General features: G+C 36.0%; 1 protein-coding gene across 1 annotated transcript in view; it reads right to left on the bottom strand.

Annotated features, from left to right (window-relative positions):
* Nucleotides 1-910: 910 nt before the first annotated feature.
* Nucleotides 911-25,998, bottom strand: part of LOC148941137 (uncharacterized) — a 161,957-nt gene continuing 136,869 nt past the window's right edge. The window contains exons 12-14 of the mRNA XM_089104015.1: nucleotides 24,983-25,261; nucleotides 8,028-8,142; nucleotides 911-5,107 (exon numbers count right to left, since the gene is read on the bottom strand). Coding sequence (XP_088960141.1) covers nucleotides 5,058-5,107; nucleotides 8,028-8,142; nucleotides 24,983-25,261 — 444 coding nt within the window. The 3' untranslated portion in view covers nucleotides 911-5,057. The remainder of the gene's footprint in view (nucleotides 5,108-8,027; nucleotides 8,143-24,982; nucleotides 25,262-25,998) is intronic.

Genomic DNA, 25,998 nt, shown 5'->3' with positions numbered 1-25,998 from the left:
CAGGTTATGTTGAGGAGGAGGCTGAAAAAACAAAAGACACTATCTGCATACTGCTACTAACAGTACTAATACTAATACGGTTATTACTACTACTGAGGCTTAGGGAATTAAATTGAAGTTTACAAGGAATGTTTAGGAGGATGCTGAACTAAATCAAACGCTCTATGTGCATATAGGTTGTCAAAAAAAAAAATCATCAACAATATCTCAGGAACAGCTTTGAGCATGAAGCTGAAGCTTTCAGGATATGTTGAGCAGGATGTTGAAAAAGCCAAAAGTCATTATACACATGCTAATACTGATACTATTGCTGCAACGATTACTGCTGCTACTGAGGCTGATAATATTAAGGTAAAACTTTCAGGGTATATTGTAGGGGATGTTGAACTAACCAAAAGACACTATGCCCATAATGCTGCTACAACTACTGATGAGGCTAAGGGTATTAAGGTAAAACTGTCAGGGAATGTTTAGAGGGATTTTGAACTAAATCAAAACATATTATGTGCATGCAAGTTTTTGCCACTCCAGGCAGGTACGACGGTACTTGCGACAGAAAACTTTCCCTCTTCTGCTCGCTGCCCACGCAGCTTGAACGCTACTAATAGACTCAGCGAAGCAATCTAGGTCTCGCATTATTTGGAAAAGAATTATAGTTCTAGACCTACATATTAAGAACATTACTCAGCATATTAGTAGCGTTCAAGCTGTGTGGACAGCGAGCAGAAGAGGGGAAGTTTTCTGTCGCAAGTACTATCGTACCTGCGGGAAGTGGTGTCTTTCTTAAGCTGTGCAGAATAGGTAGCTGAAACCAACATTTCATTTGCTTATGGTGTTAGAGCATTCCATAACACCTACCGATTTTTTCCATAACACCTACCGATTACACAAAAATATAACAAACTTACCTTCAGTAATTCAATTTTATTTTTACAAAATAAATAGAAACAGTACTAAAATTATTCCAACATACCAAAAGAAAATTTTTCACTTAAAACATAACATTTATTCAATCACAAAACAGAAAATGAACATATTTGTCCAGGGAATTGCGCTGCATAACTAAATAATAAATTCAGAAATTCAGGATCCACACCCCAAATCGATACAAATCTTTTAATCAGCAAATACGAAACTCTTTAAAAAAAACTGATTCCCGTTCCAGGTACATACACAGGATTTTCATTGGGGGGGGGGGGATAAAGTCATAAATTTTACTTGATAATTTGATTAAGAATCGTCTAGGAATCCAATACACAAAAACTTGGTATTTCGGAAAGATGAGAAACCTGAACTCTCCTGCGTATGTTCCTGTCCCTTACTAAAATTCGCTTAGTGAAACAAGCCCACACATAGACAGATAATAAAAGATTCGACACTTATATTTATCAGACGAATTTTAAATCTTAATTAAAAATTAATTAGTCAAATTTAAACTAAAGCAAAAACGACAAAAGATTTCTTTGTAACTCTGTTCTGTTGATTAAGAAGACATTCTTTTAGATGTCTTCATGGAAATAGCGAGAAGTCTGACAACAGAGAATAGACATAATTAGAAATAATTATAATAAAAATAATTGTTGAACCTAAATTTGTTAGTTCTTCATCAAACTTTTAATTTAAGTCACCTCTTTTTATCGTCCTTCAGAGTTGGCAATTATCCCCTCTCTACACATACAGATTTATTTTTAACCTTCTGAGATGATCCACGGGCTGATAGGTAAGTGTTCCCGTCGGTTACGAAGACTTCCACAAAATATCAAAAGATGCTGGGAGAGGCGTTCGCGCCCCGCCACCACTACGTTGTTTTTACGTGATACTATGGTTATGCCATGGCATTAAAATCACCTAATTAAGTTGATAGAAGTGCTAAAACTAAAGAGGCAATCGGTCAATAGACCCAATCTTTGATATAGATTATTCGCATACAATATTTTAAGGCATCTTAGGGCTTACGCTTCCTTTCCAAATTTGTTGGTAGGCTATTTTATTTTTTGGCACTCTAAAGGTTTTTTGTTTTTCAACTTATAACGACAATTCCGCTATTATTCAATAGCTGAGAGTTAACTTTATTCATATACTATTTTTTTGGAAATTCATTGAAATTTTTAATGTTCTTTTGAAATTTCCTGAAATTGTTTAATGCTCTATTTGTAATTTTCTGAAATTTACTGAAATTTTTGAATTTTTTTTTTCGAAATTTACTTATAACTGTTTTATTTTTATAATATACGGAAAAAACTGATTGGATTTTTTTTTTTGAAATTTACTGAATGTTTTTATTTTTTTTAAATTCACTTATAACTTTTTTTTATTGTAATATACGGAAAAAATTGATGGGAATACATTGAAAAGAAATAGTTTTCCTATTTTTAAGACAGTTCAGATCGTTCTCCAAGAAAATCCAAGAAAAATTTTCGAAATTTACTGAAATTTTTTTTGAAATTCACTTATAGCTTTTTTTCATTGTAATATACGAAAAAAATTGATTGTAATGCATTGAATAGAAAATAGTTTCTGCTCCGAAATTGTTGCCAAAATGAAACTCATTATTACAACCCTTATGATTTATTTTTTCAGAAACCCTAATATTTTCTGAACAAGGGCACCGACAAAGGATTTTGGAGGGACGGCATTGAAAATAACTTATTTTAAAAGCAATTAACCATAACTTACTTATCTTTGCTCTAAATAGATTATTAGCACACACAGAGCTGAATTTAAAGCTTTGACGTTTTAGGCCCAAGCGTTTTTGAAGCTCCGTTTTGGGGAAATTTTGATAAAATCATTAAAAATTTGGGGATAGTGGAAGAACTGAACAGAACGCAACTGATGAGCCAAAAGTAATGCAAGGTGGAGGTGTTACTGAGCTCTCAGCTCCCATTCTTAGGAGACATCTGACAGTTTATAGGTAGCCACGGAATTCTCGAGTTGTCTAAAAATGACTTTTCTGTTAATAGGCGGTGCAGCGGCGAAGTGCACAAAGCACTTTGATGATAAGTCCCATCAGTCCAGTTTTTGTTGAGAAAATAAATAACTAATTTATTGCACCCCCTGCCATTGTGCACCCCTAGGCCCGGGCCTAGTAGGCCTATTGGTAAATCTGGGCCTGAGCACACACTACTTAGAGGCATCTTAACTAAGAGGTTTAATTATTTTTTTTTCTATTTTTATTTTAATTTTTTTTCTAGTTTTCTTTTCCTGTAGTCAGCATGATAGAATTTGATAATTATGATAATATGCGAGATAAGTAAAGGAATTTTCAGTTTTGCATGCTTCTCTCTAGCCTCTCTTTCTTCAGGCATTCTTGGTAATTTTTTCCCCTGCATTCCCAGCCATAGAGACTTATATGAAGCCATATTCCAAGCCATAGAGGGATATATGATTTACATACTTATATTGTTTATAATTGTTTATGAATATCTACCCATCTAATCTATACCTGACAATCTAACATTGACCAAAGAAAATATAGTTTCAGTATAAATCCACGACCCTAAAAATCGACCCTATTTTAATCGGAGGACCTGGTTAAAAAAATAAATAAATATAGTTTACACTATTTTGTGAAAAACGGCCAAAAATGGTTTGGCTCTACCCCCAAACTTCTAAGTCCCCTTACCCCTCCCCCTCTTAGGTCCGCCACTGAGAAGGATCACACATACACAAAATGAAACACCTGTAGGATATACTAAACTAAAAATAGGTTATCTCTGTCAACTCAAGAGAAAACTTTTTCATACAAAAATGCAAGAAAAGTGTAAAATCAACTAACAAGGCCCTACTAACTTAGTCGAAACAGCAGTGATCGATAAGAGTCTTAATTACAGCGTCGTCGATTCAAGCCTTACACCTGACAGTTGTCTTCGTATGTAAAAGGCACAAATATTGAGATCATATCCTTTTTTTCTGTATGTTCACACATAAAATTTAAGGAAAATCCCCTGCATTTTCGTGTTTCACACCCCATTTGAGAATACATCCTTTTTTGGGTAAAAGTTGCATTTGCATAGTGAAACTCCAAACTGATAGAGACATTATTTGAAGGTGGACTGAGGGGGATTTTCTATTTTTAAATGAATAATTCAAAAGTTATAGTTCTGGTAAGTCCACCAGTCTCACGCCTGGGGGGTAGAGTGGAGACTTTCCAGGGTATTAATTATTATGTTACAATGGATACACCTTAACCAAACACTACAAGAATAAGATTAAAAATAACTAAAGAAAAATGTTTAAGTTAGTTTGACTACTTAATACAAGTAACGGGTTATTTTTTTCAAACAGTGGAGTAAAATCTGCCCCCCCCCCCCCCCAATGCCGTCTCATATTTTTTCGATTATTTTTCCTTAAATTTACACCCATATAACCAAAACTACCCCCCCCCCCCACTAAGTTTTGAAGACACCTCTTTTTGCATCTTCATTTGAGAAACAGAAGAAAAATCAGCCGCCAACTCTCCACGATTCCGTGAAATGGCACCCTTTTCTGAAAACATATCCTTTTTTGGGTCAAACTTGCATCTGCAGAACAAAAATTTCCATGAGAATATTTTATGCATCAAGATAAATATAGAATTCGGCTAAAGACTTGTTTTGGATGGGGGGAGGGGCTTTTCTTTTCATAAATGAGAATTTTCAAAGTTTTATTTTAATAAGCCTACTTAGTTTTGCCTCAAGGCTGGGGTATTGAATTGAAATTTGAGGATATTAAACCTTATATTGTTAAAGGATACACTTCAACCTAACACTAAAACTGTAAGATATCAAACAATAAGAAAAAATTGCCTCAAATTATTCAACTTCTGAACGACTCAAAGAACAGACAATCCATTAAAATCATACATACAAAATTTTTTTTAAGTAAGCCTATTTGTACACCATAAATTTTCAATAAATTAATCCAAACAAGTTTTAAATAAAAATAACTTTAGTTTCCACCTAAATGATAGAAGGATACAGAAAAAAAAAGATAAAATATAGTCCTATCTGACTCCAAATAAGGCAGCATGGATATTCTAGTTTAACCTTAGAGATGCACTTTCGATTGAACTAATGGATTTATGAGTCACTATCAGCATCATCATCATTGACATAGAGCATGAAGTCACCTTTAAGAAAGTAAACATAAGTACTCATTAAGAAATTTACGTTTTGTTTTAACAAACGACAAGTTTTAAATCACAAATTAATGACAAGCGACAAGAGGATAATCATTTTTTATCCCCACAAAATCTAAAATCTTATCCCCCACCCCCAAAAAAAAATGAAAAGTATAAATAATTATTCTCAAAAGCACAATATAAATAACGCCCAAAGCTATATATCAATTTAAACTGAAAGAGGGAGCAAAACTATATAGATAGAGTGTTTTTTAGATAGAGATATATATAGAGTTAGAGAGAGAGAGAGATATAGAAAGAGAGAGAGAATGTGAGAGAGAGAGAGAGAGATAGAGAGAGAGAGAGAGAGAGAGAGAGAGAGAGAGAGAGAGAGAGATAGAGAGAGAGAGAGAGAGAGAGAGAGAGAGAGAGAGAGAGAGAGAGAGAGAGAGAGAGAGAGAGAGAGAGAGAGAGAGAGAGAGAGAGAGAGAGAGAGAGAGAGAGAGAGAGAGAGAGAGAGAGAGAGAGAGAGAGAGAGAGAGAGAGAGAGAGAGAGAGAGAGAGAGAGAGAGAGAGAGAGAGAGAGAGAGAGAGAGAGAGAGAGAGAGAGAGAGAGAGAGAGAGAGAGAGAGAGAGATGAGAGAGAGAGAGAGAGAGAGAGAGAGAGAGAGAGAGAGAGAGAGAGAGAGAGAGAGAGAGAGAGAGAGAGAGAGAGAGAGAGAGAGAGAGAGAGAGACTTTTTGCCTAGACAATCTAGAGCTGCACCCATTTTTTCACCCCGTTTAGTTATGCATGAGCAGGATCCACAGTTTTACTCAATCTATATATGAACGAGCCAGACTATAGCTGCACCAATAAGCTTCATCCCGTCTAACTATGAAAGAACCTGAATAAGTGCATCCAGTCTAGTTATGGACAAAACAGGCTAGAGCTGCAACCATAGCTACACCCAGTCTTGTTATCCACAGACCAGACTATAGCTGTATCCGTTCTAGTTTTACCCAAGTCAGCCAACAGCTGCACCCATAGCTTCACCCGTCTAGTTATGAAAGAGCCAGAACAGCTGCATTCAGTCTAATTATGCATGAGGCAGCCTAGAGCTGTAACCAAAGCTTCACCCAGTCCAGTTATACATAAGCCAAATTATACCTGCACCAAAGGTTGAAAAGGGAGCACAGTTCCCCTGTACTCAATTGTTAAAGAAGAAATGTCCTAAATATGGCAAAAAATTTTGGAATTTTTTTAACAAATAAAATGCTAAAAATTAGCAAGTTTTCTAAAATGAACTATGGATATTTGTAACTATTATGGCTGTTATCATCCTTATTCAGTCGAAAGATTTAGTAAGAAAGACGCTCATAATACAAAGCTTTGACTCAGATTTTGCCTTGAACTCAGATATAGAGTTCTTAGGCCCTCTAAACCATAGTTTTGAACGCATTTATAGCCAAAAATATGAAAAAAAAGAATTAAACATATGAACAGCTACAAAGGTTATAATTTCTTCTAATTTCAAGTATAATATTTTTTGGGTAAATAGGGCTCAAGAATGGTCTATAACTACGCAGAACTATTATCTTGCTCACGCACCAGTTCTCTCCAGGGCTTGGGCGTAAGTATGAAAACAATAGTTATTATAAACCTATTAAGGGTCACTAGATGCTACTGACAATTTTATTTTATTTTTTCTCGTTTTATATGAAAAAGTAAGGATAATAAACAGCTAATTCTTCTTTTCCTATATTCTTCCTGCAAGTACTATAGTAATATTATGATATTATATATATAATTGTTATAATATTATAATACGAATATTATTCAAATATAGGCGGCTGTTAATACACAATCAAAATATTTTGGTAATTTATATTATTATAATATCATAATTGATATTATGATATTATTTACTGATATTAGAAATGATATTGTTGATATTATTATGTACTATGACATTATTTATATGTGAATATAAAATGATATTTTATTCACTGTCTTCGGAAAATTCCTCGTTATCTTTTTATATTTTGTATGATGGAATGGCAATGTCGTCTTCGTCAGTTTTTTATTACCTACGCCTTTTTTTCTAATAATTTTTTTTCACGCCTTTTTTCTTTAAATAATTTTTGCGACCACACTGCTTTTCCATTTACGAGAAATAAGAAAAACATGATTAATTTAAACAAAGCAGTGACAAAGAATAAAAAAAAAAAAAAAAATTAATTAGTAAAAAATTCCCTATTAAGATGAATTTTATTCATTTGTTTTGTCTTTTTTTCTTCGTTGGTAAAGGCTCCCGGATGTGGAGTTGAAATATTCGGATTTTTTTTTCATTTATTAATGTGTTGTTTTTTGTTTCTTTTTTATTCGGTACTTGTTTGATAAACCCCCGACCGTTCAAGTTGTTCATTCATTGACTCATTATAAGACTGTTTTTTCGTTAGTTTCTTTCAGCTTAGCGCGAGACAAGACAAAGAGAAGTGACAGAATAGATGGAAAATATATAATTTAGGCTATATATTTGCACATTAACGGGGGGGGGGGGGTAAAGTATTTTGACAACATGAAGTTAGAAAACAGTTCTTAATACATAATATGCAGAATAATTGTACCTAACATATAAGACATGCAGACTCGCTATACTTTACACGAATTTGTTTCTTTTTTTTTTCTTTTACTCGAGATGATCGTTTATCAGTAAAACATAATCTTATCCCAATAGACTGGCGAAAGCTAAAAAAAGCTTTATCATTAATTAAATAATGTCTGAATACCCTCTTGAACGACCATATAGCACTCATTACATTATGTTTTTTTTTATTATGGGATTTTTTTTTATTAAGACTTAAGGTAGATAATATATAAAATAAAAAATAAAATAAAACGCAGTACAAATAATACAATGTAGGTAGCCAGTACAAGATTTACATACTCGATTCGTGTTTGGCTTGGTGGATAAGAATGACGTCATCTTCTTCATCAGAAATGTTCAAAATATCCTCACATTCTTCAGAGTCAGTAAGGACTTCAGTTGGGGGACTTTCTACCTATAAAATGGTACAGAAAACTTTATGTCAAAATTACTTACAAGACGGAAGGGGAAGGGAGGGAGCTTAAGGATTTTTTCAGGAATGATGGTTTGGACGAGGAGCAAAATGCTATTTTTCAGTTTAGGAAATTAGAAAGACCTACCTTAGACCATTACTCTGTACAATTATTTTAAATTTTTCACTTAGCCCGGGTACATATGGTAAGGTAGCTTTAAAGAATAATAATACTTTGGGTAGTTTTCTAAATTCTGGGAAGGATCTAACTTCATTAGGGCAACAAAGTGGGGTCAATCAGATCCCATGTACTTGCGGAAGCTCATATGTGGGACGTAATAACCAGAATTTGGAAATGAGATTATTACAGCATAAAGATTCTATTTCATCGGCTTTAAAGCAAGATTCTAGCATGAAGATTTTACTTCAGCCCTTTCGGAACATATTTTTAATTTTACAGACCATTTTATTTTGTTCGATAATGTCTGTTTGATTTCTAGGGACCGGGGTTTAAAGCAAAATTTTCGTGAAACTCTTGAAATAAACAAAAATTATTCAAGAATATAGCTTTAAATCGTGACACAAGTGAATTTGGTTTGGACCCTATCTACGATAATTTATTAAAATCTGATAAAGTTCAATTCACCCAACGTAGTTAACCTCTGCCCAAGTGTTAGTTCATTCAACGCTAATGAACAGGTTCCAAGAAGGTCAAACAGACTAGCTTCCGCTTATGCTTTGAAAAGAATTAGATTATTAAACAATATGTATTTTATTTTATTTCGAATATAAACTATTGTTTTTAATTGTTTTAGTTTATTGTTACTACTGATGACGGTCACTGCATATGTGAACGAAATATCTAGCATTTTTTGTGAAATTTTATCACTGTTTGAGAAAATCACTGTCTATTAAAAGGATTTTATCCCTATTTGAACTTGTATTTATTTATCGTCATGGAAAGGCAGTGTGGTCTCCAAAATTACCTACGTCATACTTAGAAAGAAACAACAACTTGACAAAAACAGTAGGAACAGGGAAAGGTCGTAAGAGCAGCGAGATTAGCCCCGTCAACAACACTTATAGTTGCGCCGCTAGAAATGTGCGGCAAAGAAACAAAGAGCCATCGACAAGCCGGGTTACTGGTGGCAATTGACCACCAAGCTAAAGACAATACACACACCCGTTCAGGCAGCTACAGAGAACCAACCTTGGCAGTAGAGGGGTATTAATAGGTCTAGGAGCAACGATTATTACCGATTATAGAATCGGGCCATACACAAACCCTGGAGTTTGTATCTTGGAATGTACAGGGTATAAAAAATAAGTTAAGTTCTGTGGAAAGTGAGTTGTCAAATTTTGACTTTGAAGCATTAATAGAAACCTGGCATTGCCCTAGTGAAACTCCAAAAGTAGGAGGTTTCAGTGCGGAAAGTTTATCGCGAGAGCTAGCTTTGAACAATCGTTATTTCGGAGGCCTTGTAGTGTTGATAAGTGTTTGAGTCTTTCAAAAGTTATACAAAGCTGAAAGGTAAATCAGAAAATGTTATTAGATTAGAATATTTTAGATGGACTGTGTATTGTAATAGGATCGATTTATATTCCGCCTCAAAATAGTTGGTACCGAAATGAAGTTACATGGAATTTGCTGGAAAAAGAAATAGATGAAAAAAAAGCTCAATTTGAAAATGATAGATTGATATTAATGGATGATTTTAAGGCTTATACTAGTGATGAAGTTGAATTAAAAGATGTGTTAATTCCAGGTATTCCATCCACAGTCCCAGCTGTCTACAGGATTCCCAGAGTTAGCAGGGATGAAAAACAAAAAATAAATCAATGGGGAAGACGGTTGCTGACACTATGCGCAGAATCGGGTTTGATGATTGGAAATGGAAGATTTGGAAAGGATAAAACTCGGGGCGAGTTTACATGCGTATCTGGGGCTAACGCAAGTTTAAGTGAATGTGGACCTTAATGTGGATGTGCTTAAGCTAGTAGGATCGGACCATTTACCGGTATTTTTAGAAATTAGATCAATGAGTGCGCCCCATAGGAGGGATATTTTAAGGGAAAATCAGATATATATTGAAAATGTTAGACGTCAGATACCTAGGGAATGTCTACAGAGAAAAAAAGTTAAATTAATGAAGCGTTTTCAGAGGACGATGTAGCTATAAGTCTAAGTGAATTAGAGAAGGTGAATAACAAAGATAGATTGACCGAAGAGTTCACGGAGATTTTAAATGAAATAGCAGGCCCAGTTCTAGGAAATAAAAGGAGGTTGTAAGGATTTAGAATTCTTTGATGAGGAATGTAAAATAAAAAATTAGAATCGATTAAAGAATTGGAGATTTAGAGGGAAGAGGAAAAAGAGGAAAATAGGGTTAGGCTAGTAACAAGTTTTAAAAATGTTCGCCGGGAGTATAAACGCCTTTTAAAACAGAAGAAGAGACTAGTTATTCAAACAGGTAAGGAGGAGCTGATCCAGTTTTATGTAAAGAGTGATATGTGGTCTTTCTGGAGTACCTAGCACAGCCAAAAGTACCTGATCCGAAAACATAGCCGACATACTACAACGACGCGGTCAAGGAAGACTATCATTTGACTGCTGGTTCAGCGACGAACTATCGAATACAGAGAAGGAGATCAGCCTCCAACTGAAAAAACACGATTACGATCTGATAAAACCCGCATCGAAAGAAGAAATCGAAGAATGCATAAGCGCCATGGAAGGTGGATCAGCACCTGGTACCGATGGTGTCCCAACAAAGATCTTGAAACAATTCCGACTTCTATTTATGCCCATCTTCTTGGCTATCTTCAACCGAGCTCTGGCTTCTGGAGAATAGCCCTCACCGCGGAAAATATCCTTGGTTTTGCCGCTATTCAAAAAACGAGACCCGGCGGATCACAGCAGTTATCGACCGATATCTTTAGTACCTAGTCTTAGCAAAATATTATAAAGAATACTAGATTCTAGATTAGCTCATTGGTTAGAAAAATATAGGATTTTGAAGGAGGAGCAGGCAGGATTTCGAGATGGATATAATGCTAATGATAAGGTTTTAGTCCTAGAGTTACTTGTAGAGAAATATGCAAAGGGGAAGAATAAGTTCTACGTTGCATTTTTATATCTAGAAAAGGCCTTCGACAGTATTGATAGGACTCTACTGTACTTAGAACTGTTAAAGGTAGGCCTACCAAGAATTTTCGTTAGGATATCAGCTGATATGTATAGAAAGACATTCGTTATAGTGAAAGTTTTAGGGAAGGGATTATCGTCACCATTTGAAATTAGAAAAGGAGTAAAACAGGGTAGCAGTATTTCGCCCAGGTTGTTCACGTTGTATATAAATGATATTGTTGACCCTTTAAAAAGGTATGGGCCCCTACGGTGTCATTAGGGAACCTGGCATTATCTCTGTTGCTTTTTGCTGATGATGCGGTGATAGGCAAGTCACCAGAGGAGCTCCAGATATTATTGAGTATATTAGAAGAATATCTAGATAGAAAGAAACTAGTGTTCAACATAATAAAGACCGCGAATACAGATGATCAAAAAGTAGAATTTTATTATAAAGGTGAAAAAGTAAAAGAGAGCGAAAATTTTAAATATTTGGGAGTAACACTTTCAGCAAAAGGAGGATGGAAAGATCATGTAAAAGAGATGATTAAGAGAGGGAAAGCAGTTTCAGCTGCCATTTTACGTAATTCAAGGCTTTCAAGTATAAAAGATCTAAAAATGCATAAATATGTTTTTATTTCTAAATTTTTACCTACTATCGATTACGGAGCTGAACTCTGGGGGCATGACCCGGCAGCACAATTGGAATCAATTCAGCTGCAAAACTTTAAAAGATTAATTGGTCTTCACCTAACGACCCATAATCAGGCAATAAAAGGTGACCTAGGAATATTTTCGCTGAGAATGAGTAGATTAGCACAGATGATCCGGTACTGGCTAAAAGTTCTAAGTCTGCCAGAAGATAGGTTAGCAAAAACAGCTTATCTGGAGATGCTACAGTCGAAACGTAAAAGATTGTGGCCCTATCAAATAAAAATTGTTTTAGATGGAGTAGGATTATCTTATATTTGGAATGAGGGGCTAGGACCCTGGTAAGGATGAGCCGTTTTTGGCTAAGCCTATAGAAAGAATAAAAGACCAGGAAGACCAAATGTGGACCCAGTCAGTTAAAACATCTGAGACATTGAAGTTTTATTCCCAAGCAAAAGAGATATTTGGATTTCAATATTATTTTAAGCTAGGATTACCGGGGGAGACGTTGAGGGCTTAGTTTCGGATTCAAGCGAATTGCCTGCCACTAAAAAATAGAAAGAGTATTTTAAAGAAAAAGGATGACTCCAGATGCAGATGCGGATTACTCTTGCCCCATATGTAACCTAGGTATTGACGATGTGGCCCATATTCTCGCCGAGTACCAGCAACTTTCTCTTTTAAGGGGAATGTATTTTGAGGATGGTAGTACTTTGAGTTCCTAGGGATCCATCAGACGACTGTAAAAAGGACAATCAGGCAGTTATGTGAATATGTAAATGAAGCGTTGACATCAATGAGTGAAACTTGATTGTTTTTTTGCTGGGAAGAGGGGGGGGGGGAGAAGTTAGATATTTATGTTATTTTTCTTGTGGAGTGTATTTAAGAATACTGTGCTGTATGGCCTTTTTTGGGTTATAGTACAAAATTTATTATTATAAATCGCGCGGGGCATAGCCAGGGAGTAATCCAATTTTATGAGTTCATCCTTATTATGAATATACTTCAGCGCAACAAGGTGTTTATACTTGATGGTTGCAAGGAGGTACCCAGGAGGAGCGAACATGAGGCCAAGCTCCTTCTCCTCAAGTCTAAATTTTCTTACAGTCCTAGGTACTCCTTTTTCAACTTACCAAATAATTTTTTAATATCATTCCCGCACGAGCTTAGTCTATTGTAACCCCCCCCCCCCCAAAAAAAAAATTTCAAATTCCTGCTGCTTTAACTAATTATGTTTTCGATGCGATGAAGAATTTTCATCTTTGATTTAAGCACCACTAATATGAAACCCCTGACAGGAAGAGTGTGCGAAAGCGTAGGATAGCTGGCCTCCAGCCCCTCCCCCCCCCCATTGCACTTCCTGGCTGAAGGGCCATGATCAGCGCCATTAGTAAGGACTGTTAAGTCCAGTGCCGTATTCTTTACAACTAATTTCAAGAAAAAGTTGCATTTGACTAAACACGCGATATACTTTAATCTCTGGTAAATTATAGAAGATATGCAGAAAAACAATACGCTTTTTTTCCTAATAGGCGTAACTCTTCCTAGCTAATTTATCTATTATGGGCTGCCTCCCCGTAGTAGCATAATATTTGTAGGCATAAATATATAATGAGTCAAAGGTAATAGGCTTGAGATTGTCTGTGCAGGATTTCAACTCTTGTTGATCGAAGAGTATCGCCAAGTGCTGAAAACCATGTTGTGACCAAGATGGGCCCAGGATTGCACAAAGCCTCCATTCATACTGGAGGTTCCTGGGACTTCTTGCTGTCCAGTTCTAAGCCGGCTTAAGCACTTCGATGTAGACTTGAGAAGATATGTGATCCCCGTCCGGCACTGATATCCGGGATCATTGCTTTTCCTGTGGCCAAAATAATTCCAATGATTTAAAGAACATGGAAAGTGCAGCTTCGACTGTTACGACCTTACAAAATAGCTATCGTATCGACATTTTGACTGACAAATTCAGATGCTTCGAATTGGACTTCTTAGAGGTTTCAGAAACTCATATCACAGGAGTAGGAAGCCTGAAATTAGGTGATATAGAGTTAACTCACTTAGGCAGGAAGGATGGGGTACATAGACAGGGAGTAGGGCTCATGATGAATAAGGAAGCTGCTGAGTCTTGTTTAGGCTGGGAAGGTATTAATAATAGAATACTAATTGCTCATTTTATGACAAAAAAGTTCAGGGTATCTGTTATAGTAGTATATGCCCCTGTAAAACCAAATGATGGAGATACTAGTGACTCAGATGAATTTTATTTACAGTTACAGGAGCAAATAAACAGGGCCCGAGGCAAAAATAAGGTGTTTTTATTGGGAGATTTTAACGCACAGGCCGGTAGGAATAGGAATATAGGGTATACTAGCCTAGGTAAATTTGGTGTACGGAAAGAAAACTGTAATGGCTAAAGACTTTTGCAAATCTGTAAGCATAATAATCTAGTTATAACCAATACGGTGTTTGGTCATAAAATGGCTCATAAGTTAACATGGTATTCACGTGATGGTAAGACAGCAAACCTTATTGATTATGTTATAGTAAACCAAAGACTGCCAAGACCAATACAAGATACTAGGGTATATAGGAGTGCCGTTATTGATGTTAAAAGTAAAGATCACCATCTAGTAGTGTCAAGGGTTAATTTAAAGCTCAAATTTCGGAAGGGTAACTACCTCCCGGGAAGTTATGATGTTGGTAGACTCCAGGATGAGACTCTGAGAGAAACTTTCCAGGAACACTTGAATACTAAAGTTGAGAGTTTAAAATTTGATAATGTGGCAGATGGTTGGAATAATTTTAGAAAAATAATTTGTGAAGTTGCTGAAGGTGTCTTAGGGAAGAAAGCTAGGACTGCAGCTAAGAATATTAGTGAAATAGCTTTATGTTTAATAGAAATGAGAAGGTACTTGTACAAGAATTATCTGAGTGATAGATCATATGAAAATAAAAGGAATGTAAAGAAAGTCGAGAAAGCCGTACAATATGAACTAAGGAGGTTTGAAGTGGAGGCCCTGGATAAAATTGCCAAGGATCTCGAAGATGCAGCTAGACGGCATAGTAGTAAAATATTGTACTGGCATGTTAACAAATTGAGAGGGAGTAGTCAATCCGGACTTGGCCTAGTTAAAGATAGGAATGGGGCTGCAATTAGCGATAAGGAAAAAACTAAAGAGAGATGGGCCGAATATTTTGAGAATTTGCTTAACCGAGATAGAGTTACAGGAAAAGATATAGAGGAAAATGAAAAAGTTTGTGATACCTTGGATGTGAAGGAAGATTTGTTTTCTGATTAATTAAAAAAAAAAAAACTTTCCGAAAAATGTTTTTTTAAAATAGAATTAAAGGTAATTTTCAACTTTTTCTCAACATATAAAAATAACTTTTAAAATTCAAAATAAAATAGACCAACAATTACTATTAAAAAATAAATGAAACCCAAAACGAACAGAAATTAAATAAGCAATCATAGCAAAAACATACAACAAGTAATAATATAAATGAATAAATAGATCTTAAAGCTAGTAATGCTTAGATTGAATATGAATATCAATCTTAAAATGAAAAAAATATCTTTCTATTGAAGTATAAATGAAACTTAAAACAAACAGAAATTAAATAAACAATCATTGCAAACAAACATACAATAGATATTACTGTAAATTAATCAATAAATCTTAAAACGAGTGAAACTTAAATCGAATGCGCCAATCAAGCTTGAAACGAACAAAAATCACCACAAACAAGAGTTTGGGTATGACCTCCTTCTCTCACTTTAAAAGTCTAAAACATACTGTGTCATTGGCGCTTTACTGAAAACCAATTTTATTACAAATATTTTCTTTTGTAATTAATACTAGATATAAACATTAAAATTATAGTTAAATTTTGAACTGATGATCTTTCAGCAATTAATATCATTATAAATCAAATATTCATTTTAATTTATTAGTTCTTTCTAAAGTTGTACAAGACGAATTAAATTTCACTACAAACAAGAGTTTGGATACTGCCCCCCTCCTTAACTGTAAATAAAAACCAAAAGCCTACTGCGTCACTGGCACTTAATTGAAAATGAATTATATTACAAATGGCAAATTCTTTGCCACTTCTTACAGCATTGAAAATAAAAATAAAATTACAATGAAATAAATTCTTGAACTAATGGATCTTTTAACAGTTAACATCATTATTCATCAAATATTCAATTTGATGTTGTTTATACTTTCCAAGACTGTTCAAGGCACATATAGATTGCAGTAAAGCACCAATGACACAGTATGTCTTCGACTTTTTCAGTGAGAGAAGGAGGTCATACCCAAACTCTTGTTTGTGGTGATTTTTGTTCGTTTCAAGCTTGATTTGCGTATTCAATTTAAGTTTCACTCGTTTTAAGATTTATTCATTAATTTACATTAATATTTATTGTCTGTTTGTTTACATTGATTGTTTATTTAATTTCTGTTCGTCTTAAGTTTCATTTATAGTTCAATAGGAAGATATTTTTTTTCATTTTAAGCTAGATATTCATATTCAAACAAGCCCTCTATGAATTTTATACGAGAATCCCTTTCATAAGAACCATACATGTCCTTAGGGCAGAACTTAGAACGCCTTTCCCTGTTTCCTGGGGGGTTCTATTGACACCGGATTTTCTCTTATGTGGATTTTTTCTTTTCCGACCTTTGAGCTGTTTTTAACAAGATGTCTATTGTAAAGTTTTCATCAGATGGGTTAGGGGATAGCTGCCCTTGGATCTCTTTTGACTATTAAAAAGTGAGCTCGAACTTTCAATATCCAATCATATGAGCCCTCTCTGAAGTTTATACGAGCATCCCTTTCGTACGAACCATATATGCTCCAGGGCATAACTTACAACGCCTGCCCCCAGGCCCTGGGGGGTTGTGATGACACCCGAGATTTTGTTATCTGACTTTTAATAAATTTTTAACTTAATGCCTATCTCAAAATTTTATTTGATGTATTTGGGGAATAGGGGCGTGGGGGATAGTTGCCCTCCATGATCTTTTGACTCGAAAAAACTTAACTAAAACTTTCAATTTCCAATCAAATGAGCCATCTCTGAATTTTTTACGAGCATCCCTTCAATAAGAACCATATATTCCCCAAGCGCATAACTTACAACACCTGCCCACGGGCCCTGGGGGGGGGGGGCTGTGTTGACCCTTGAGTTTTCGTTATATGGTCTTTTAACTATTTAAAAAAAAGCTATCTCAAAGTTCTTATCGGATGGGTTTGAGGGTAAAAGGGCGTAAAGGGAGGGGGGGAGGCTTGGTGCCCTCCAATCTCTTTTGACTCTTAAAAGTGAACTAGAACTTTCAATTTCCAATCAAATGATCCCTCTTTGAAGTTAATACGAGCATCTCTTCCATAAGAACAATGTATGCCCCCAGGGCATAGCTAAAAACGCCTGCCCCCGGGCCCTGGTGGGTTGTGTCAACACCGGATTTTTTGTTACATGATCTTTGAACTATTTTTAATAAAATAGCTATATTAAAATTTTTATTGGATGCATTTGGGAAAATAGGGTTTAGGGGGGGGGGGGAAGCTGGTTACCCTCCAATATCTTTTGACGCTTAAAAAGTGAACTAGAACTTTCAATTTTAAATCAAATGAGCCCTCTCTGAAGTTTATACGACAATGTTGTCTATAAAAAAACCTTATATGCCCCCAGGGCATAACTTACAACCCTTGCCCTGAGGGCTGGGGGGGGGGGAGTTGCATCCTCAAAGACCGAATTTCCAGAACTTAAAACTACGTTTAATAAAATGGCGGTCTAAAAATTTTGATTGGATGTGTTTGGGGAAAAGGGGGGCGTGAGAGGGGGGTTAGTTGCCATCAAATCACTTTCGACTATTAAATATGGCATTAGCCATTTGAATTTGAAAACAAATGAGCCTTTTTTGAAGTTTCTACGACACTGCCTTCTATAAAAACCTTATATGCCCCCAGGGCATAACTTAAAACCCTTGCCCTGAGGGTTCTGGGGGTGTGTCCTCCTCAAAAACATATTTTCTATCTTAAAATAAACTACGGTGAACAAAATGACTAACTCAAAATTTTGAGTGGCGGGGTGTGGGGTACCGAATGGCGGGGGGGGGGGTGGACTAATTGCTCTCCAATCACTTTCGACTATTAAAAAGATCCTTTTGAATTTCCAATCGAATGAGCCTTTTTTGAAGTTTCTACGAAAACACTTTCTATAAAAACCTTATATGCCCCCAGGGCATAACTTAAAACCCTTGCCCTAAGGGTTGTGGGGGAGTGTCCTCAAAAACATATTTTCTATCTGGAAATCAACTACACTGAACAAAATGGCTATCTACAAATTTTTATTGGATGTGTTTGGGGGAATAATTGGCGGGGGGGGGGGGCTAGTTGCCCTCCAATTACTTTCGACTCTTAAAACGGGCACTAGAACTCTCGATTTCCAATCGAATAAGCCCCCTTTAAGGTTTCTACGACGACCCCTTCCATATGAAGTGCCGCTGGAAAAAAAATAACAATAAATAAATAATAAAACATTGGAGCCGTATGGCCTTACATATAGGCAACGCTACAGCGTTCAATATGGTTCTTATTGAAGGGATGCTCGTAAAAAATTCAGAGATGGCTCATAGATTGATCAGGTGGGCAGCTTCACTTACCTTGGTAGTATTATTAGTAAAGATGGTGGGAGCAGTGAAGATGTTAAAAGTAGAATAGCCAAGGCTCAGGGTGTTTTCTCACAGTTAAAAAGCTTGGAATAAAAGTTTTCTGAGGAGGAATTAGCGACAGTACTAAAATGATTAAAAAATAGTAAGGTTCCAGGTGCTGATAGGGTGGTAAACGAATTTCTTAAATATGGTGGCTCTGAGGTTAGAAATAAGTTAATGAAGATTATGAATATGATTTTTGAAAAGTACCTAACGATTTTTAGGAAAACCTTAATTAAGCCACTTTATATGAAAGGTGATAAAAGTGAGTGTGGTAATTATCGAGGCGTTAGTCTGGTCTCTGTAGGTAGTAAATTACTTAGTAATATGATACTTTTTAGACTGAGAGATGTTATAGGCAAAGTTTTCAAAGAAGAACAGTGCAGTTTTAGAAAAGGTAGAGGATTTGTCGACCAAATTTTTCCTCTTAGGTTAATAATTTCAAAGTGCCTGAGTTTTCAAACACCTTTGGTGCTCATTTTTATAGATTATGAGCAAGCGTTCGATTCTGTTGATAGAAGAGCTATAGTAAAGGTTTTATCCTTGTATGGTATACCAGACAAATATATTAAAGTGATTAGTGATATGTACGAGAATAACACTGCTGCGGTTAAGGTAGGAAATGAGGTTAGCAGCTAGTTTTGTAATAAATCAGGATTTAAGCAGGGTTCTGTTCTATCCCCCTTTATATGGATTATTTTGATGGACCTTGTCTCAAGGAGCACGGGAAAGGGAATGGAAGAATCGAATGAGGCATAAGATAAGATAATATCTATTTTCCAAAGGCTATCATAAGCTCTAATAGAGCCGAATTCGCTTCATATGTCAAAAAGAAATAGACAAAGCAAAACGTAGAAACAAATAACACAGCAAGAAAAGAAACACCAATCAAGCATAAAAATGTTCAAGAATTTAACAAATGGCTAGAATGGAAACAGAAGAATAGAGGGAGAAGGGGAAGGGGATAAAAGGAAATAACAGTCAAGAAGAAAAACATTTCTAAAATTATACTCAAGGTAAACTAAATAAAAAAAACAACCTTAAAATCAACCCAAATAAACTTACAAAAGATATAATTAAAGCCGGAGAAAGGAATACAATTAAAGGGATTTCATATTATATTTTAGAATAGAAGTTTAGAAAAAAGTATTGTCAACAAAAGGGAAAATTAAAGGTACAGAGATGAAGAGAAAAAAAAATGACACTTGATTATTTTCAACAAACACAACGACTAAAATAAGTTACTGAGGAGTCAATTTTGGTACAGAGCATAGTTGAGTGATTATTTAGGTGTTCCAAAATAAAGCGGATAAAACTTCCGGAAGCTCTCAGTAACGGTATGGATAGGTGAATATGTTGGAATTGCAAAGGAAGCTAAGCGGGGGAGACGGGGTCTAATAGGGACATGTAAAACAGAAAGATGTCCTCAGTACGAGGATTATATATTGCGGATTTAGCAAAACGCAAACAAATTTGTACTCTCCTTTCTTTTAACGTGGTAATACGTGCAGATTTAAGGAGGAAGGAGTACGGTATTTCGCCCTCTTTCTAAATTATCCTGAGCGAACACTTTTGGACCAACTAGATTTTGTCGCTAAGTTCACTTGAAAGATTCAGATGCCAAACCAGACATGCATATTTGAATAGCGGTCAGATAAATGATAAATAAACGCGGAGGGATAATGAAACGTTTGCTTGTTTAACAATATTAGAAACATGCATGTCCCGCTTAAGATTATTTGAAATTGTGACAGCAAGGAGTTTAACATGTTTCACAAGCATTTTGGGTGGGATAGGGTCAAGGAAAGCGGGAGAGGATTTCAAAAAATTTATCGTCATTATATTTGATTTGGTGGAATTTACTTTCAAGTTTAGGTTCATAACTTCATCTGAAGTGTGTATTATAATTCCAAGAGGATCACTTTTAATATTACTATGACATACCTCAAGGATCGACAAGTAATCCACCTATTTCCACTTTTGGGGGAACTCTCTACTAACATCGTTAATTATATCAAGAAATTAAAGTGGCCCCAATAAGGTTCCTTGAGGAATTCCACAATATATAGGGAGGGGGTTAGAGAAAATATTTTTGTATTTAACAACTTGAGATCTATTCGAAAGAAACGATATAACAATATTTACTGACAGAGGATCAAGTTCAAAGTTAACCAATAGTGAACGAATTAGGGTGGTGTGGTCAACCAGGTCAAAAGCTTTTTGGAAATCAACTAAGACAAGGTCTCCTGGTAGGAGGAAAAACTCCCTGGACTTAGATTATGCTGATGATTCAAGCATCCTAGATGAAAGTGTGAGCAAAATGAATGAAGTTTTAGAGGTTTTGCAAGTTCAGGGTGCTAGAATAAGCTTCGAGAAGATTATCAGAAAGACTACGTTACTAATTCTAGGAACAATGGAAATGAAAAGGTAACATTAGATAACGAAAGGATCGATAAAATCGGCAGCTTAATTTTCCTGGGTTATATTATTAGTAAAGATGGTGGGAGCAGTGAAGATGTTAAAAGTAGAATAGCCAAGGCTCAGGGTGTTTTCTCACAGTTAAAAAGTTTGGAATAATAGGAAGATAAGTCTGCAAACCAATATTAAAATATTAGAAGCTTCAGTGATGACAGCGGTCAAATAATGCTCTGAAGCATGGACGCTCCGAAAAAAGGATGTAGATTTTCTAGATCTTTTCCAGAGAAACTGCTCAAAGATTGTTCTGGGTACCCGGTTGACAGACCGTATCAAACAGTTCGTGGTAACGAACTGTAAGTAAGGAACGACCCGGCTCAATGGTAACCGAAACTCTAAAAAACGGATTTTTGATACTCATAGATACATACAAAGAATCAGATTTTAATGCTGATTTCAAATATACATGTTTCATCAAGTTTAATCCTACCCATCAAAAGTTACGCGCCTGAGAAAATTTGCCTTATTTTTGAAAAAAGGGGAGAAACAGCCCCTAAAAGTCATAGAACTTTAATGAAAATCACACCATCATATTCAGCGTATCAGAAAACCCTACTGTTGAAGTTTCAAGCTCCTATCTACAAAAATGTGGAATTTTGGATTTTTTACCAGAAGAAAGATCACGGATGCGGGTTTATTTGTTTTCTGTTTTTTTTTCCCCCAGGGGTGATCGTATCGACCCAGTGGTCCTAGAATATCGAGGGAGGGCTCATTGGAACGGAAACTAAAAGCTCTGGTGCCCTTTTTAAGTGAACAAAAAACTAGGGGCAACTAGGCCCCCTCCCACGCTCATATTTTTCCTAATGTCACCCGATCAAAATTTTGAGATAGCCATTTTGTTTAGCATGGTCGAAAATATGATAACAATGTCTTTTAGGATGACTTGGTCCCCCGAAGTCTCCGGTGGGAGGGATGAAAGTTATGAACTTTACCCAATGGTAACATATAGTATTTGCTATTGGGAAGTATACAGAAGTTTTCAGGGGGATTTTTCTGGTAGTGGGGGAGGGGGGGGTTATGTGGGATAATCTTTCCATGAGGGAAGGGACATTGCTATGAAGGGGCGCCGGATGTCCCAGCATTATTTAAAAAAAGACCAGAAATTAAATTAAAAAACAAGTTTTTCAATTGAAAGTAAGCAGCAACATCGAAACTTAAAACGAACAGAAAATATTACGTATATGATTGAATTCACCCCCTAGTCAATACCTCGCTCTTTAAGCCAAAGATTTTTTAGTACTTTCATAAGAGCTATTTATTCTAAATAAACGGCCTTAGTGATTAAGAGGTCATTTTTAAAGAATTGGAACAAAATTCAAACTTTAGCTTAAAGAGAGAGGTATTGACTAGGGGGTTAGCCCCCTTATATACGTATTAAAAATATACGAATATAGAAGTTCGTTACGTAAGATAATTCGTAAGTTACGTATATTTATTACTAATAAAAACGTTCGTAAATAAAATTGAACAACTTTCAAGAAAACCATTTAGCCGAATAAAAGTAAAATTAATATGTACATTTCGTTTTAATTATTCATGTACGGTGAGCAAAAATCAAAACCTGCATTAATTAAAAAATGTTCAAAAATTAACTAAAAGAAACAAGTTTTTTTTAACTGAAAGTGAGGAACGCCGTTAAAACTTAAAACGAAGAGAAATTATTCCGTATATGAAAGGGGCTGCCCCCTCCTCAACGCCTCACTCTTTACGCTAAAGTTTCGCTTTCTCACAACTTTATTTTTTTAAACAATAAAAAACTTTAGCATAAAGAGCGAGGCGTTGAGGAGGGGGCAGCCCCTTTCATATACGGAATAAATTCTGTTCGTTTTAAGTTTTAACGTCGTTCCTTACTTTCAGTAAAAAAAAACTTGTTTTTTTTTATTTAATTTCAAACAATGGCCTATACGAAAAATATGGTTCAATACCACTCTCTAGGGCTATAATGAAAGAACGGTTGAGGTGGCTAGGGCACGTTGTTCGGATGAAGGATGACAGATTGCCGAAGATTGTTCTTTTCGGCCAACCGTCTAGGGCTAAACGGAAAGCAGGTCGTCCTGGTCTGGGGTGGGAGGACGTCATAAAGGAAGATGTAAAGGAAATGGAAACTTCGTGGGCAGGTGTAAAAAGGGAGGCTTTGAATAGATTGGGGTGGAGGAGGAGCGTGCATAGCTGTGTTGGCCTCAGGCGACTTGGTGCTGCAGTTAGTTGTTAGTAGTAGTAGTAGTATTTTCCAATGTAACGAATCGATTAACCATTTTTTTTAAGATTTTCGGTCTTCATTTTTCTTGTTTTTTTCAGGTTTTCTTTGCACTTTAATGTTAAGCCAATATGGAAATGTCTTCTTAATCGCATAAGCATGCATACATATTAGGTTCCCTTGGTCTAGGGACTTACAGTTGTAAGTGTTAAACTGCTCGGAGGAAACAAGTTCTTTGGCCAATTTCCAAGCCCCCCTAACGCCATCCTCCCTCCAAAAGATAACTGTTCGGTTCCCCTAGCTAAGGCAAGGGCCCTTGAAAGTTTAAAGTCAATCAAAAAAAGTTTTTGAACCATTTTCGGGCTCCATACTCGGGCTCCACAAGGAGTCTGGGGCCAAAATAAAAATTTTTTTGAGTGTTCCTCGTCCCATTTTTAGGGAACCCATTTTTTCAAATTTTTCTGTCCACTGGGATAACTATTGCCAAGGACTTAAAGCCGATATACATGTTTTAAGCCCGTCAGAAGAGAATTGGCTGTTTCCGGATCCCGTTTCCGTGAAGCCCCTTACCATCAAACTAGAGTTACATTTGGACATTAGGATTTCTTTAACCTAGAGATTCACAGTTTTAAGCTTCAATCTGTTTGAAAAAAAAAAAAAAATATGCTCATTGGCCCTTATTCGGGCCTCATTTTCGATAGACTTTTGGCCCGAATTGTTTTTTATTTATTTATATATTAAATTACTATTGACCCAAAGGTCATATTATCCCCAGAGCAATATTTATTGGGCCTTTAAATCATGTTGGATTAAACAGACATCTTAGAATTTTGAATATCATGGATGTCACAGGCGGGGAGTATGCTAGCAAGAATGGGCACAGGTGGAGGAAAGGTTGCAGTCCAATCATTTTCGACCTTATAAAGGGTCCTAAAACTTTCGATTTCTGGAGGTGAGGAGGGTTGTAAGTTTTAAACTGATCAGAGATAAAACAATTTCTGGCCCATTTCTTCTGGGCCCTGGAGGAGAGGGTCATGTTATCCCAGGAGCCATATTTATTGAGAATTTTCAATAGTTTCGGACAAAAAAGAATATCTTAAAATTTTGATCGAGCATCATGGGGGGGCTACAGGGGACCAAGTAGTAAGGATGGGCATGGGAGGAGGGTAGGTTGCCTTCTAATCATTTTCTAACTTTAAAAAGGGCATTAGAACTTTGAATTTCTGTAGGGGCGGGGGGCGGGTCTAAGTTTCAAACTCATCAGGAACACATTTTTTTCGGCTCATTCCTTCTGGGCCCTGGGGAAGGTGAGTGGGGGTCGTGTTACCCCAAGAGTCACATTTATTGGGACTTCTCCACAATTTTGGGCAAAACTGGACACTTGAAATCTTTAGCCAATATCGTGGGGGTTACATGGGACCAGGTAGCAAGGACGGGCACGGGTGAGGAGTAGATTGCTCTCCAGTTATTTTCAACCCTTAAAAAAATATTAGAGCTTCCATTTTCTGGAGAGAATGTGGGTATCAAACTTTCAAACTGATCAGTGACGAAAAGTCCCTGCGCGTCTAAGTTTCCGCAAATCCTTCTAATCTTTTGCATGCAATCAGAAAAAACAGTAATCTTGAAAAAAGAGGAAATAAAAGAAGGTCAGGTGCAAACCAAAAATACACATACCGTAGCTTCTAATTCTAAAGCGTCCACCAATTCTAATTTGTCTTTATTCTTCCAAATTTTATCTTCTTCTTCAAAACATTTATTCTTAACTTCTCTAGTTCTCAATTCGTTTTCTTCTTCTAATATGAGAATCTCACTTTCTCCACCTTCAGTCTCCTTATCATCAATAACATTAGTCTCTTCTTCATCTTCATCATCATTTGGACTTTCTTCCCCGCTATCATACTCCTCGGGTTCTAGTTTCAGCTCCTCTTGTTTGGTAGCATACGCATTTAATATCTAAGGAATTGTTAATATAGAAATATGTACGAGGTGTGATTAGAAAGCTTACTTTCTAATTAGAAACCACTAATACATAAATACATACCAGGTGTGATAAGAAAGTTTGCTTTCTGGTTAGAAACCACATCAAAGAATAATTAGAAACCATTACTACTGAAGATTAGATATTATTCTCCATTTGTAGGGAGGAGATGGCTTGCTGTGTGCTTCACAGGAGTTGAAGCAAGCACCAAGATATATTTGCTAAATACAGCTTGGCAACCTGTAGAGTACGGGTATACGTTTCCTCGTGAGTTGCTAAAAGTGCGAAATGACTGAAAAACTGGAACTATGTGTTTGTGTAAAATTTTGTTACAGATCTAGGAAATCTGCTTCGGTTATCTATCTTATTAAGCGATCAATTATGGTAAATGTGCATACACGTACACATGTAAGTTTTTCTAAAAAATGGCACCAAAAGTTGTTTTGGAAATTGACATTGAACCATTTTCCAGTATATAAACAACGGTGAAGATAGGTCACAACTTTGGGGAAATCCGTTTATTCCTCCAAATACCCTTAATATTTTTCATTAATAGTCACCTGACTAGAACTAGAGACCACTGATCACAAATGCTTGGAACAGATGACAGTGAGGTGGTGTAGTGGAAACTTTAAATGAGATCGCCTGGACTGTTTGTACACATGATAATTGTAATGAAATGCCATAACGAAAACAAGAGACTAGTTTCTTT

The sequence above is a fragment of the Artemia sp. Qi Xiang Cuo genome, chromosome 18, assembly GCF_049724085.1.
Source record: "Artemia sp. Qi Xiang Cuo chromosome 18, ASM4972408v1, whole genome shotgun sequence".
In the NCBI taxonomy this organism is placed as follows: Eukaryota; Metazoa; Arthropoda; class Branchiopoda; order Anostraca; family Artemiidae; genus Artemia; species Artemia sp. Qi Xiang Cuo.
Note: the sequence above shows the minus strand (reverse complement) of the source record. Positions and strands in the feature narration are given on the sequence as shown.